Below are 14,496 nucleotides of genomic sequence, written 5' to 3'. Positions count from 1 at the left end.
AGAGATGACATTCTGACCTTGCAACAAGTGTTCCTTTTGTTTTTTTTCTTAGCAGCTGTTATGTGTTTTCACTAAAATATCCATATGCTCCCACCTTAGAATCAGTGGAATGAATTTAGGTGTGTTTTGAGGCCACACACAGAGTGGGAAGCCTTGACTTAGGTCTCTTTACAGTTATCTGGACAGGGGAAGTAAACATTCAGAGACATGCTCAGTGAAACTCACCAGAATGTTTCCAGAAATACACATGAAGATATAGGAACAATAAATACTTAACACATACTTCTTGCCCTGACCATTTGAAGATAAATATGCTTATGTAAAAGCTTAAGAGCATTAACCCTAAAAGGGAAGGAAATCAGCAAATGCATCATTATTAGAGCTTTCTATGCATCACTTATAATTTAATTATAAATTATAATTTAAAAATTAAATCATAGTTATACATTATAATAAGTTAGCTATGTAATTTAAATTAAACTTCCTATCAGAATATAGGTTTTGTCTTAGTGAGCTAGGAGAAGAAAACACAGCCTAGGAAGAGAGCACAGGAAATCTAGCCTCAGAGTAAAGTGATGTGGCAAATTAGGCTTGATCCTTGCAGGTATCCATGTGAAAGATTCAGTTTGAGGGGAAAACCATGGCAACATGAGTTCTAAGAAATTAGTGATGTTCATAATAAGTGGGTTAGCTCTACTGGAGTTTCTTTTTTTTAAAAAAAATAAAGATGGTGTCTCACTATGTTGCTCAGGCTGGTCTCAAACTCCTGGGCTCAAGCAGTTCTCCCACTTGGGCCTCCCAAAGTGGTAAAATTATAGACATGAGCCACCATGCATAGAGCAAAAAAGATTGATCTCTCTGAGGGATGATGCTGGCCAAAGTTTTTGGAGGCTAGGATTTTAGTGAAGTGAGCAAGGACTTAGGACAGGGCTTAGAAGCAGCAAGAAATTAAGGATGGGAAATAAAGTATGGATTTGGGTTCAAACAGGTTTGGATTTAAGTTCTCGGCCTGCAACTTAATGAAATCTAATTTTTAAGAGCCAAGCCTTAAAAATCCAGAATGTCTGGGTTTAAATCCCAATTTTGTTACCTACTAGCTGAGGTTTTTTGTTTTTTTGTTTGTTTGTTTTGTTTTTACATATCATTTATCTTTTATATTCCTTAGGTTTCTTGTAAATAGAATAGGAAATGAGAATAGTATCTACTTCATAAAATTGTTACAAGGATTAAGTGGGTTAATACATATAAAGTGATGAGAGAGTTCCTGATGGCTTATTATACTCAGCACTCAATAACTGTCTACTATTACTGATATTTATTATTTATTAACATAAATTATTATTTATTATTAATCCCCTAGGCAATTTATTTAACAAGTATGAACTTCAGTTTTCTCTCCTTTAAAAATGGAAAGTATTATTATATGTATCACGGAGGTTTTCAGGAGGATTAAATAAGATATTGAAAATATCACCAATACAGTATCTAGCACATTGAAGAAGTTCAGTAACTGACTACCTTTTTTTGTCCTTTTCTCCAAGGAAAGTGGTATGTTAAGTAGGAAAATAGGGTGGTTGCAGTTGGAGATAGTGGGTGTTGCGAGATGGGATTATGAAATTATGAGTGCTATCAACAAATTTCAGCTCCTGTCATCCCTCTGTCTTCTAGGAGTGGGGACTTCTGTCCTGATGGAAGTTGACCCAGAAACTAGAGTCAACAAGGAAAGGGTTTTGGTTACCATAATGCAATAGGGTTTTAGAAGACACCACATTTATTACACTAAACTAATATCTAAAACGTGTAATACTTTAGTTGAGTTTCTAGGTTTAGTAAGTAAAACCCTGTTTTTACTGGAAAGACATGATCAGATCAAAGGAAATGAGCCTCATTTCCCCTGCCTCTGTGTTCTCTGCAGCTACTTTCAATTTAGATGGATCCACTATGGGTTTCATGACTGTTCATGTTTCTGGCCATTCTCAATAGACATAGGTTACAGAATAATAGCTTTCCCCATTTGTACCTCCTCCACTTATCTCTCTTCCAGACCTGAATGCTAGTACACTAGTTTTGACAGCTATGTTTTTCTTTTCTTTTCTTCTCACCCTTTTTGATACAGGGTCTCATTCTGTCACTCAGGCTATAGTGCAGTGGTGTGATCACACCTCGCTTCAGCCTCCACCTCCCAGGCTCAAGTGATCCTCCCACCTCAGTCTTCCAAGTATCTGGGACAACAGGCGTGTACCACCATACCCAGCTCATTTTTTAAAAAATTGTTATTGTTTTTATAGAGACAGGGTCTCACTATGTTACCCAGGCTGGACAAATAGGTTCTCCTTGCTCCCTAACTTGCTTTACTGCCAAATAAACCTGTGGTCCAGTGTCTCAGAGCTGAGTCCTAAGGGCCTGTGTTTCAGATCTTTTACCCACACCACAGTCTATTGGAAGGAGCTTACCAGGGTACCTGGTTGCAGTGGTTTCTTTCCCTTGGGGCTGGAGCCTTCCCTTTGCTTTGCCCCTATCTAGATGCATGGAGATGGATGTTCTATATTTGAGTCTGCCACCAATCTCCTTCCCAGGTGTCCAATTGCAGCCCACATGTCTTGCTGGAACTCACCCACTTGAATTCCTACTACGAGCCCATCATGATATCTGGGCTTAGAGCCCCATGGACCTAGTATTGGAATTTAGTCTAAAACTTTCAAACTTCTTGAAAAGAATAAAGGGCTTACTGTTTGTGTGATTCTAGGCCATCCATTCTGGGTCAATCATATTCAACCTTACCCACCCTGTCAAGTCACTTTCTAAGCAGGTCTGGCTGAGTTATTGCATTCCCAGCATGCCTCTCTTCAGAGCATGGCTCAAGTAATAAGAATGGTCTGCACTTACCTACTCAAATACCATAGAAGTGATGGTGTTTATTCCAAAGTTGGTGGCTCACAATTAACATCTCTGCGCAGTGATCAGGATGGTGGCTTTTTTTCTCATTGGAACAAGGATTTGGGGAATCTGGTTGCTGGGGCCTGACCTCACCCAGAGGCAGTGGAATGCTGCTGCTTTGGAAGCCAGGGGAATGACCTGCAGAACTGACTGCACTGCTTCCTGCAGCATCTGGAGATTCCTCACTAAACTACTTAATTTCTGCCTGACCCTGCATGGCCTTGAGAACTTATGATGAGGTCCCAGACTGGAATAACTTAACTGGCTTCAACGAATTCCCAGAGTGCGCTAGTACAAATAACACACATTCATATTTGGGTGGGAGCAGGAAGCAGTTGGGAATTAGAGGGATATGGAAAGATATTTTCTCCAGCTTGCACTTAAATTTTAATGACTAGAGAATGTAACATTGAACTGTGACTCATTTTTTTTATCGCCCTCTGTCATATGTTATTTGTAGATCTACCTTCTGGGAGTTTTATTCAAGATGATATGGTCCACTGCTCATATCTTTGTGATGAAGGCAAGGACTGCTGTGACCGAATGGCAAGCTGCAAATGTGGGACACACACAGGCCATTTTGAGTGCATCTGTGAAAAGGGGTATTACGGGAAAGGTCTGCAGTATGAATGCACAGGTGAGTCTCCAATCTATGTATATCAGTTGTCTGTTGCTGTGTAACAAATGATTCTAAAATGCAATGGCTATAAGGAATACATGCTTGTTATTGCTCATTAGTGTGTGGGGTCAGTGGCGCAGCTCTTTGGGGCTTCAGCTGCGCTGACTCATTTATTTGCCATCAGCGGTGAGTTGAGTAGGCTGCTGGCTGATCTCAGCTGGATTCTCTTATGTGTTTGGGTGTCTGACAATAGTCTGACCTAAAATGGCTTTGTCTAGGACAACAAGGCTGTCCTTTATGTGGCCTCTCATACTCCATCAGGCTAGCCCAGGCTTGTTCAGGTGGGGATGGCAGGGTTCCAAGAAGAAGAATGGAAACTTGTAAGGCCCCTTGAAGCCTAGGTTCAGAACTGGGAGGAGAAAGATTTGGGGTCTTTGTAATTAGTCTAATAAACAGCCAAATCTGTCCTCTAGGCATGTAAACTAAAATATGCCTCAGTCTCTCTATGAGATTGAAGCCAGTGGAATTCTTGTCCCCAGGCCACATGTAACTGGTAAGAATTAACACATAAAAAAATGCATCGTTCACTTGATGGCTTTTTAAACTCTTTAGGAGCCTCCACAAAAGTGCATCGAAAAGTTCTAAAACTGCCATCACTTCAAAATGGAATTGGAATGGCTATTATCAAAAAGACAAAAAATTACAAATGATGGCAAGGATGGAGAGAAAGAGGAACTCTTAAACACTGTTGGTGGGAATGTGAATTAGCATAGCCATTATGGAAAACAGTATGGAGGTTCCTCAAAAAACTAAAAAGAGAACTACCATATGATCCAGCAGTCCCTCTACTGGGCAGATATTCAAAGAAAAGGAAAATCAATATGTCAAAGAGACATTTGCACATCCATGTTTCTTGTACCACCGTTCACAATAGCCAAGATATGGAATCAACCTCAGGGTCTATTCAATGGAAGAATAGATAAAGAAAATGTGGTCTATATACACAATGGAAGACTACTCAGCCATAAAAAAAGAATGAAATCCTATCATTCATGGCAACATGGGTGAGCCTGGAGTTGTTAAGTGAAATAAGTCAGGCACAGAAAGACAAACACCACATGTTCTCATTCATATGTGGAAATTTTTAAGAGCTGATCTCGTAGAAGTAGAAAGGAGAAGAGTGCTTCCTAGAGGCTGGGAAGGGTAGAAGGTATGGGGGATAGAGAGAAGTTGGGTAACAGACTACTAGATAGGAGGAATAAGTTATAATGTTCCGTAACACTATATAGGGTGACTATAGTTAACAATAATTTATTGTACATCTTTAAATAGCTAGAAGAGAGGATTTCGAATGTTCCCAACACAAAGAAATGATAACTGAGGTGACAGATATGGTAATTGTCATAATATGATCATTACACATTATATACATGTTTTTAAAATATCACACTGTGCCCCATGCGTATGAATAGTTGTTATATGTCAATTAAAAAATAATAATGAATGGGATTTAATTCATTGACGTTTGTAATTTTTCCCTCTCTAGGTTTTCTTATAAGAAGATCTTTATATTTTTATATCTTATTAGAGAGGCAAGAAGGGAAACTTAGGAATCTTGCACTCTACATTATATTTTAAGAAAATCTAATATTTTAAAGTAGTACATGGTTTTTCTGTGTTGGATAGCATTTGTTGGATTTGTTTTTTACCTAAAGAGCAACTTTTTTTTATAGCTTGCAGCTCTTTCATGATTTGCTGTTTCGGAAAACTGTATTCCCATGGAAATTAACACCCACAAGGAAAATTTAGGAGCACTGGGTTCGCTTTATTTTGTACCATGTGGTCATTCATTGCTTGTTTCATGTGAACATTATTTTATTCTGGCATTTTGTAGATGGGTGTGCTCTCCACACAGAAATGTGGTTCTCTTGTCTGTCTGAAAGGTTCTCTCCTCTTTCCTCCTTTCTTTTTTCCTTCTTCTTTCCTTCTTCTCTTGGGACATTTCCTCTTGCATCTTTCTTTTACTCTCTTTTATTCTTGTTGCCTCTCATCTCCTTTCCCTTAATTTTTCCTGCTTCCTCTGGCCTTGATCCAAGCTGGCAGAAACCTCCTTCCTGGGTCCAACCATCCATGCTCACCCAGCAGAATCACTCCTTTCTTGGCCCTGCTCCCACCCCACCCAGCAGGATTTCTCACTTAAGCAGAAAAAGGGTGGGGGGTTGGGAGGGGATCAGCTCAACTGCCTCTGAGTTGGCAAAGTGCCTCCCCTTGTTTTTCCTTCCCTTTGAATCTTCCCACACTCTCATCAACAGCCCAGCTTGGCACTCTCTCCAACCCCCATTCCTTACTCCCCCATCCTAGCCCACCAAACCCAGGCAGAAGAGCTCATTTTCTTTGCTGGATGCTGTAGTCAGCATGTCTGCTTTCCGTGTGGTCCTAGACTGAACTGCTCCCTGCCAAACAGCCAGTGGCCTGTGGCTGCCTACAGCCTTAGCCACTCTGTGCTGCGACTCTTGCTGTTCCACAGCACCAGAATTTTGCATCCCAGGGGACAAGCAGCAGGAAGAAAGAGGGGGCAGTTCACAAAACCACTGCCCCCAGTTACCCAAGTAGCATTGTCTACTACCAATAACACATTCCAGGATGAAAGGCGCAGCAGTCTGTAAAATGTATATAGTTGGGTGGGCCTGTCATTAGTGCATCAGTAGAGGGGACTGGAGCACTTCTGCTGTTGCTTCTAGCCAAGAACACCAGGCACATAAGGATTAGTTTATCCATCCCTGCCCTTAAATTAGTAAGCCTCAGCTTACTGATACTCAGTGATGCTTTCTTACATACAAGATTTAAATTATATAGAATTGCATCAACACAAATTTTCATATGGTCATCTTCAATATTTGTTTCTAAGAGATTAGGAAATGTGGAACTGGAACTCCAAGAGGTGCCTCTGTCTTTGTGTAGCTGTAGGAGGCAGTACTGATCACAAGCTTCTCTGGAATAGTAGGAGCTAACAGAAAAGAAATTATATCCTTCCTATGGCATGAAGGACTCATGACCAGACTCTCCTTTCGGAAAGGCAGAAAGAAATCTTAGCTCTAAGTCATCCAGGACCAAAAACCTAGAAGCAGTGAGCCCGTATATTTATATATATATATTTTTTTATACTTTAAGTTCTAGGGTACATGTGCACAACGTGCAGGTTTGTTACATATGTATACATGTGCCATGTTGGTGTGCTGCACCCATTAACTCATCATTTACATTAGGTATATCTCCTAATGCTATCCCTACCCCCTCCCCAAAAGAAGACATTTATGCAGCCAACAGACACATGAAAAAATGCTCATCATCAGTGAGCCCCTTTAAAATCCATTTGGTAAATAAATGTTGAGGATGTTCTCCACACCAAGCCCACTGCTAGGTATGAGGTAGGTATTCAATAGTGAGCAGACAGATATGCTCACTACCTTCTTGGGACTTACAGTCTAACTGCAAAAATCAGTTTATAATTGCCAACAATGTTATGTGTTATTAAATTTTATTTTTAAATGTCCATAATATAAAGAACAGACGACACAGAAGTTTCAAGTTAGACAGCTGAGATCTGAAGGATGACTAGATGATAGATGTTTTATTACTTAAGGAGAGGATGTTAAATTTCATTCTGAATAGTTGGAATTCTGAGTATTTATCCTCACTGCAGAAACAATGCCTTTCAGAAGGAAATCATTCCCTTTTAGATCCAGAAGTAACCCTAGAGATTATCTGCTCTAAACCTCTCATTCTACAAGAGGAAATTGAGGCCTCAGGAAAGATGAGTATGTTGCTCAAGATAACATACCCAACCATCAGCAGAACCCCGGGAAGAACCCCAGACACTTTTCTCTAAGTCCTATATTATTTCCAAGATATCACACTGCTGTCTTCCCCCATGTTTGAAAATAACGTCTTATATACATTGCTTCTCAGAGACAACAGACACTGAACTGTGTTCAAAATGTTTCACAACACAGAAAGAGCTGGCTTAAATTCAGCCTCTGCCAATTACAAACTGCGTGGCTATGAGCAACTTAATTTCTTCTGTTCTGAGTTTTTTCTGTAAAATGGGCTTAAATTATAGTATAATTTTATACATATCTACATGCATATATATGCATGTCTATGTACATAAATATGTATAAATGTAATATGTAGATATCTGTGTATATAGATATATATAGATATCTATGTATATAGATATATGTAGATATGTATATAGATTGCATGTGTGTATGTGTATGCAAAACTAGTTGGGTTAATAGAGAATATACTTAGAATACATAAGATGGTATGTGGCACATCAATTCTCAACCAGGGTGGATTTTATTATTAACGATTATTTTGAGATAATATAAATGTCATGAGAAAGCTAATGAATGAGCATTAAGATAATTACTTCAAGTATGAAGTGACAACCGTATATCTTATGAATTCCACTGTTCTAGGCTAGACTAGAACATGTGTGCATGCTGGCGCACAGGCTTTGCACCTAGTAAAGAGCCCTTGCACCTACTAAAGTTGGAATAAACTTTTAATCTGATGAGTATGCAGTGAAAAGCAAGAATATTAGATGGGAGAAAGCAGAGGAGTAAAGTGCCATTGAATGTTGAAGAAAGCAGATGTTATTAAGCTTCAAGTCAATGACAAGTTTAAAAAAAATAATAAATTAAAACAGACAAAAAGTAGAGGTTGTTTACCTTGATTAGGATAAGGACAGATGCTGAGATGAGTTATATTTGTTAGTTTCATAGACAAGTAGAATATTAGAAATGCCCATAAGGGTTTTTCCTCATCATTCGTTCAGAAGATGAGGAAATCCCATCCCATCATCATATAGTAAATTTGTGGCAGAGCTGAAGTAGAATTAAGGTATCCCAATTCCCAGGCCAAGGCTGTCTCACAGGGTACCCTTGAGACCAAAGATAGCTGACCATCACGATATTACTGTGGTCTTCTCGTTCTTCCTCGTTGTTGTGGGAGATTGGTGGTCTGAGTTAATTGAGTCTTCAAACAATGACCTCTCAAATCTGTGGCCAAGGCAGTGGCTTCCCTTGAAATGAACGCCACTGTCACAGAAAGCAGCTACTTCATGGACAAGATCCTGATGCACAAAAATATTGTAATAATTGTAGATCTGTTCCATGCCATGAAAATCTTAACTTGAATACAAGTCTTTGTTAGAGGTATTTGTTAGAAATCACTGACAAGTAATAGTCTGTCAAAGAGTTCAGTTTTATAATACATGATATGTTTGAACTGGTTTATAATTTCCCTTGACTCAAAACTTCAATGAATTAGTTTCAAGTTAATCATGTGCTTTTAGCTAGTGGTCTTGTCGTTCTTGTTCTTTTCTCTTGATGTTACATTACTCCTTAAGAAACCAGAAATGGAGAAAAACAGGAATATCCAGATATCAATACTTTTCTTGTGGTAAATCAATCAATGTTTTACAAAAGCATTGGTATTTTGCTGTTTTTTTTTTAAAAAACCCTGCATAACTCTGTTTCATTTACCGCAAATATTTTGGATGACTCAGGAATGTAGGTCTGGTATTTTAACACACATAATTAGATTTAGAGGATGGAGAAAATATTATTCTGGGTTTAGTTATTAAACTTCAGCTAAGGGAACAGTATTGCAAAACTGTGGATCTAATGAAAAGAAGGTGTTACTTACATTTCTACCTGTTACTAGTATGACTGTCTTCATCCTTTACCTTTCACCTAGGCATTTGGATAGTGAGAATGATAATGATGATGATGATAGCAATAACTGATAATAATAGTAGCTAATATTAAATAGTGCTTACCATATGCCAGACAGTTTTCTAAGCATTGTTTATATTAACTCATAATCTTTACAATAACTCTCTGGAGTATTTTTTCATTTTGTAGATAAAGAAACTAGAAATGTGAGAACTTAAGCAACTGTCCAGGGTCACACAGCTAATAGAGCTGGGATATGAGCTTGAGTTTTCTGGCTGCACAGTCTATAGTCTAGCCATAGGGACAGAAATTTAACAAACAGACTCACAATTAAGAATATAATTTTTGTGCTTGCATTGGCAGCAGATATACTAAAATTGGAGTGATACAGGGAAAATTGCACAGAGGGGTTTGTGCAAGGGTGACTAGCAAATTCATGAAGCATTTCTTATTTAAATATGCACATATATGTACTGTACATGTATACATATATGTACTGTACATGTATACATATATGTACTGTACATGTATACATATATGTACCGTACATGTATACATATATGGAATGTACATGCATACATACATGGAATGTACATGTATACATATATGAAATGTACATATATACATATATGAAATGTACATATATACATATATGTAACACATACATATGTGTATATATATACTTTCAAAATCTGTTAAGTATTAGTTTATCCCTTATAATATCATCAATATTTATTATGAATATTTGATCATTTTAAACTTACAAAGTAGCATCTTCATATTGTTCAACCTAATACTCAGAAGGAAAAGAACAGAATGAGTTATATAAAATTCAAATCTGGTCATACTGTACTCTGTTTAATGTTTTCGAATTATGACCCACTCATACAATAAAGTTCAGGCTCCTTCACATGGTATAAAGGCTTAGCATGACTTGACCTCTCCTTTATTCTTTGAGCTGAGAGCTCGAACTAGTTCTAGTTTTCTGCAGCTCGCATGCTGTTTCATTCCTTGGATCTTTCTTCATGTTTTTTCTGGCTCCCTTTCCCATCACACCTAACTATTTTCTTTGTTCTTACTTTGAAGTGTTGCTAACAGGCAGTGACTTTCTAATTCATTTGGTATCCCCACTGCTTGTCTTCAGAGCCTATAGTAAGTAAGTGCTCAAGAAAAAGGATGTCAGTAAGAAGTAAACTTTAATACCAGAATTTTAAGCGGAACAGAACTCATTACTGAAATCTTAGGCAATTGCAAGATTTTCATGTTTGCCTTGAGCACCACAGGATTCCTAGCACAAAGGTACTAGGTAAAAATTTTAAAAATGCTTTTAATTTATTTGAAACCAAAATATTTACATTTGATTAACCTTTGCCAACAACAAATCAAATAAAGCATGTGGTTGCTTTCCTAGATTAGTCATTTTAAGATGGATAGATCATCAAATCACATTGAGAGTAGTCGGTGAACTCTTGTTGTAAATCCAAGCAGTTGCAGCTGTTCTGAATTTCCCCTGGAGGGATTTGAGAGACACATGTACCCTAAAACCTAAAGTATAATAATAATAAATAAAAAAAAAAGAGACACAAAGTATAGAGACAACAGGCATCTTGAGGACAGTGCTCTTTTGCAGAGATTGGCTATATTTCAATGAGTTAGGCATGATTAGCAGATTGAACATTATAGCTGGATAGAGGCCAAAGCTGAGGGCCAGATAACTTGAGCCAAAGCTCCAGCTATATTATTTTCATAAAAGGAGGAAACACTATTGAAATAGAAACACTGGAATATTTATTTGGGAGTATCTTATTATACATGTAAATATATGCACACAAATCCCCACCCCTACCCTGCACACATACACACTTTCCTGTCTAAATATTATATCATTTCTTTGGAAAGAGAGAGGACAAAGAGCTCTAGAAATTCTTGAATGAAAACCAAAACATTTGGAAATCTTGTTCTGTAAGCAGAGCTTGGCTGATTTTTTTTCCCCAAAAATATCCTCAGTGGTACGTAATAATGGATTTGTAAGGTATAAAGAATTTGTACAATGTATTCCCATTTGCTTTTTATGAAGGAATATTGCTAGCATGTTGACACTGGTTCCATCAACTTAAGCTGGAGAATTTGTAACTGTTGCCTAAATCAGGCTAGTTTGTTCCATTTCTATTGAATGAGGTAGGTATTCAGCCCTGATAGTGCATTTTCCAGTCTATCATGATTGTAACACACATAAAATTAGACTATTGGTGTGAAGCATCACAAACCCCCAAAGTCAGTGTATTGGATTCCTTAGAAATACTCAAAAAATATATACAGTTGCCAAGAATTCTCAAGATAAGGATTGTGATCAATATCTGCTTATTGTTATAAGATCTTATCTTTCTCTTCTTCCTTTCCCTAGCCCCATTATAAGACTCTCTCCAATAAAAATGATATGTGAACAAAGGGAAAACATTTAACATCTACTGACTGAATCATGATCTTCAAACACTTGCTCACGTAACCCCTAAAAAAAATGGAAAATTTACAAATCCCTCGTTGATTTTTAAATAGCCATCTAAAACTTTGGCAGGACTTTAAAATATGGTAATTCATAATACTGTATTGACATTTTAAAATAAAATTACTGTATCAGTTGCAAATATACCTACTAAAATCTAAATATTATAGCCAATGTTTTTAGTATCCATTTGTTAACAAGCACCCTTTTCATTACAGAAATTTTGCTGGCTTCTTGTTTTCTTAGTCCTCTTCTATTCTACTTCCACTACATAATTCTATTCTAATGTAATATATTTTTTTCCAAAGCCTTCTGTTGATCACAGAATTGTACTTCTCCACTACAAAAATTGTGGATAAAAATTGAAATTAATTTTTAAATATTCTGTGACCAAAGTTGCTACTAGACTGAGTTATTATCACAATTGCTGTTTGTATATAATTTGTCATGCATGTTATACATTTTGATACTTTCTCACACATAAAAATGCTATTGAAAATTCACTTCTTAATAAGATGCATTGTTAATTAGTTCATGTATCCATGGATTTTTATTATTCATTGTTAGGTTAAGAGAGCATACAACATCAATTTTATTTCCTTTTTTCAGTTTTATGGATTTTAGTGCTGAAAACCTTCTTCATGTAAATATGTACATGGGACTTGAATAAGTTGTGTTAAATTGATGTCACTCAATTCTTGGAGTTCCTCCTGAGTTGCATGCCAAAAATAACATCGGTTATCTATCATCAAAAAAGTATCGTAAATGAGTTATTAGCTTACAAGTCCCTTAGGTCCTTTACATCTTTATTGAAATTGAAGAATTTGAGACATTTTGATGTGCAAAAGGAGTTGTTACACAATCATTGCAATCATTCACTTTCTCAATTTCTGGGATGCCCTCCAAAAAGACTTTACTAGGACTGTTAAATGACTATCTGTTAGTTTTACTTATGCAAGATGAATAAGTTCTGGAGATATGCTGTAAAACAGTGCCTGTAGTTAAGAAAAACTTGTTATAAAATGAGTTAGGGAGGATACCTAATGTAAATGACGAGTTAATGGGTGCAGCACACCAACATGGCACATGTATACATATGTAACAAACCTATACATTGTGCACATGTACCCTAGAACTTAAAGTATAATTTTAAAAAAAAAGCTTCTTAAAGACCCTGCTTATTATTTCTTGATTAAAGGAGGGTTTCCAAATGTCAAGATTTTGAACCATGCTGAAGATTTTTCACCTCGGGGCAATGTACCCTAGTAAGATTTGAAGGGGTGAGAAGTTCACATTTCTTTTGAAAAATGAAAGGCGATTGTGAAAAGGTGCCATAGACACTTTCTCCAGCATACTAATTTAGTTGTATATGTATGTTGAGGTTCTGGAAATTGGTTCTTTTAAAAGGATGCGTGTAACATTCACATGCCACTTGCAAAGCCTTTGCCTTGCATACGTTTCTCATTTGCAGAAGAGGAAACAGTTTTGAATAATTTAAGTAGTTTTTCTAATGTCATTCAACTATAAAGAGGTAGAGTTCACTGTGACCAAGTAGGCTTCATCCCTGGGATGCAAGTTTGGTTCAACATTAGCAAATCAATAAATGTGACGCATCACGTAAGCAGAATTAAAGACCAAAACCACATGATTATCTCAATAGATGCAGAAATGGCTTTTGATGAAATTCAACATTCCTTTATGTTAAAAATTCTTAATAAACTTGATATTGAAGAAGCATACCTCAAACTAATAAGAGCCATCTATGACAGATCCACAGCCAACATCATACTGAATGAGGAAAATACTTGAAAACTGGCTTAAGACAAGGATGCTTTCTCTCACCACTCCTGTTAAACATAGTATTGGAAGTCCTGGCCAGGGCATTCAGGCAACAGAAAGAAATAAAGGACATCCAAATAGGAAGGGAGGAGGTCAAACTATCTCAATTTGCAGACGACATCATTCCATATCTAGAAAACCCTATAGTCTCTGCCCAAAAACTCATTCAGCTGATAAACAACTCCAGCAAAGTTTCAGAAATATAAAATCAATGTACAAAAAAAATCAGGAATGTAATTTCATTCACAATTGCCATAAAAAGAATAAAATACCTAGGAATACAGCTAACCAGGGAGGTGAAAGAGCTCTGCAATGAGAATGACAACACACTGCTCAAAGAAATCAGAGATGACACAAACAAATGGGAAAACTTTCCATGTTCATGGGTAGGAAGAATCAGTATTACTGTGGCCATACCTCCAAAAGCAATTTACAGATTCAATGCTATTCCTATCAAACTACCAATAACATTCGTCACATAACTAGAAAATACTATTTTAAGTTCAAACCAAAAAAGACCCAGAATAGCCAAGACAATCCTAAGAAAAAAGAAAAAAGGTGGACGCATCATGTTACCCAACTTCAAACTATACTATGGGGCTACAGTAACCAAAATAGCATGGTACTGGTACAAAAACAGACACATAGACCAATGGAACAGAATAGAGAGCCCAGAAATAAGGTCACACACCTACAACCATCTGATCTTTGACAAAATGAACAAAAACAAGATATGGGGAAAGGACTCCCTTTTCAATAAATTGTGCTGGGATAACTGGCTAGCTATATGCAGAAGACTGAAACAGAATTCCTTTCTTACACCATATAAAAATCAACTCAAGAAGGATTAAAGA

The 14,496-nt window shown here is 37.0% G+C and overlaps 1 protein-coding gene across 6 annotated transcripts in view; it reads left to right on the top strand.

Moving 5' to 3' along the window:
* SVEP1 (sushi, von Willebrand factor type A, EGF and pentraxin domain containing 1) overlaps nt 1–14,496 on the top strand; it is a 202,477-nt gene that overhangs the window by 29,725 nt on the left and 158,256 nt on the right. For all 6 annotated transcript variants that reach the window (XR_008509939.2, XM_009244733.4, XM_054520420.2 and 3 more), the window contains exon 3: nt 3,398–3,574. Coding sequence is in view for 5 of the 6 variants with exons in the window: in XM_009244733.4 (XP_009243008.4) it covers nt 3,398–3,574 (177 nt within the window). In the remaining variant the exon portion in view is untranslated. The remainder of the gene's footprint in view (nt 1–3,397; nt 3,575–14,496) is intronic.

This window comes from Pongo abelii, chromosome 13 (assembly GCF_028885655.2).
Source record: "Pongo abelii isolate AG06213 chromosome 13, NHGRI_mPonAbe1-v2.0_pri, whole genome shotgun sequence".
Lineage (NCBI taxonomy): Eukaryota > Metazoa > Chordata > Mammalia > Primates > Hominidae > Pongo > Pongo abelii.
This window is presented reverse-complemented; position numbering and strand designations above follow the sequence as displayed.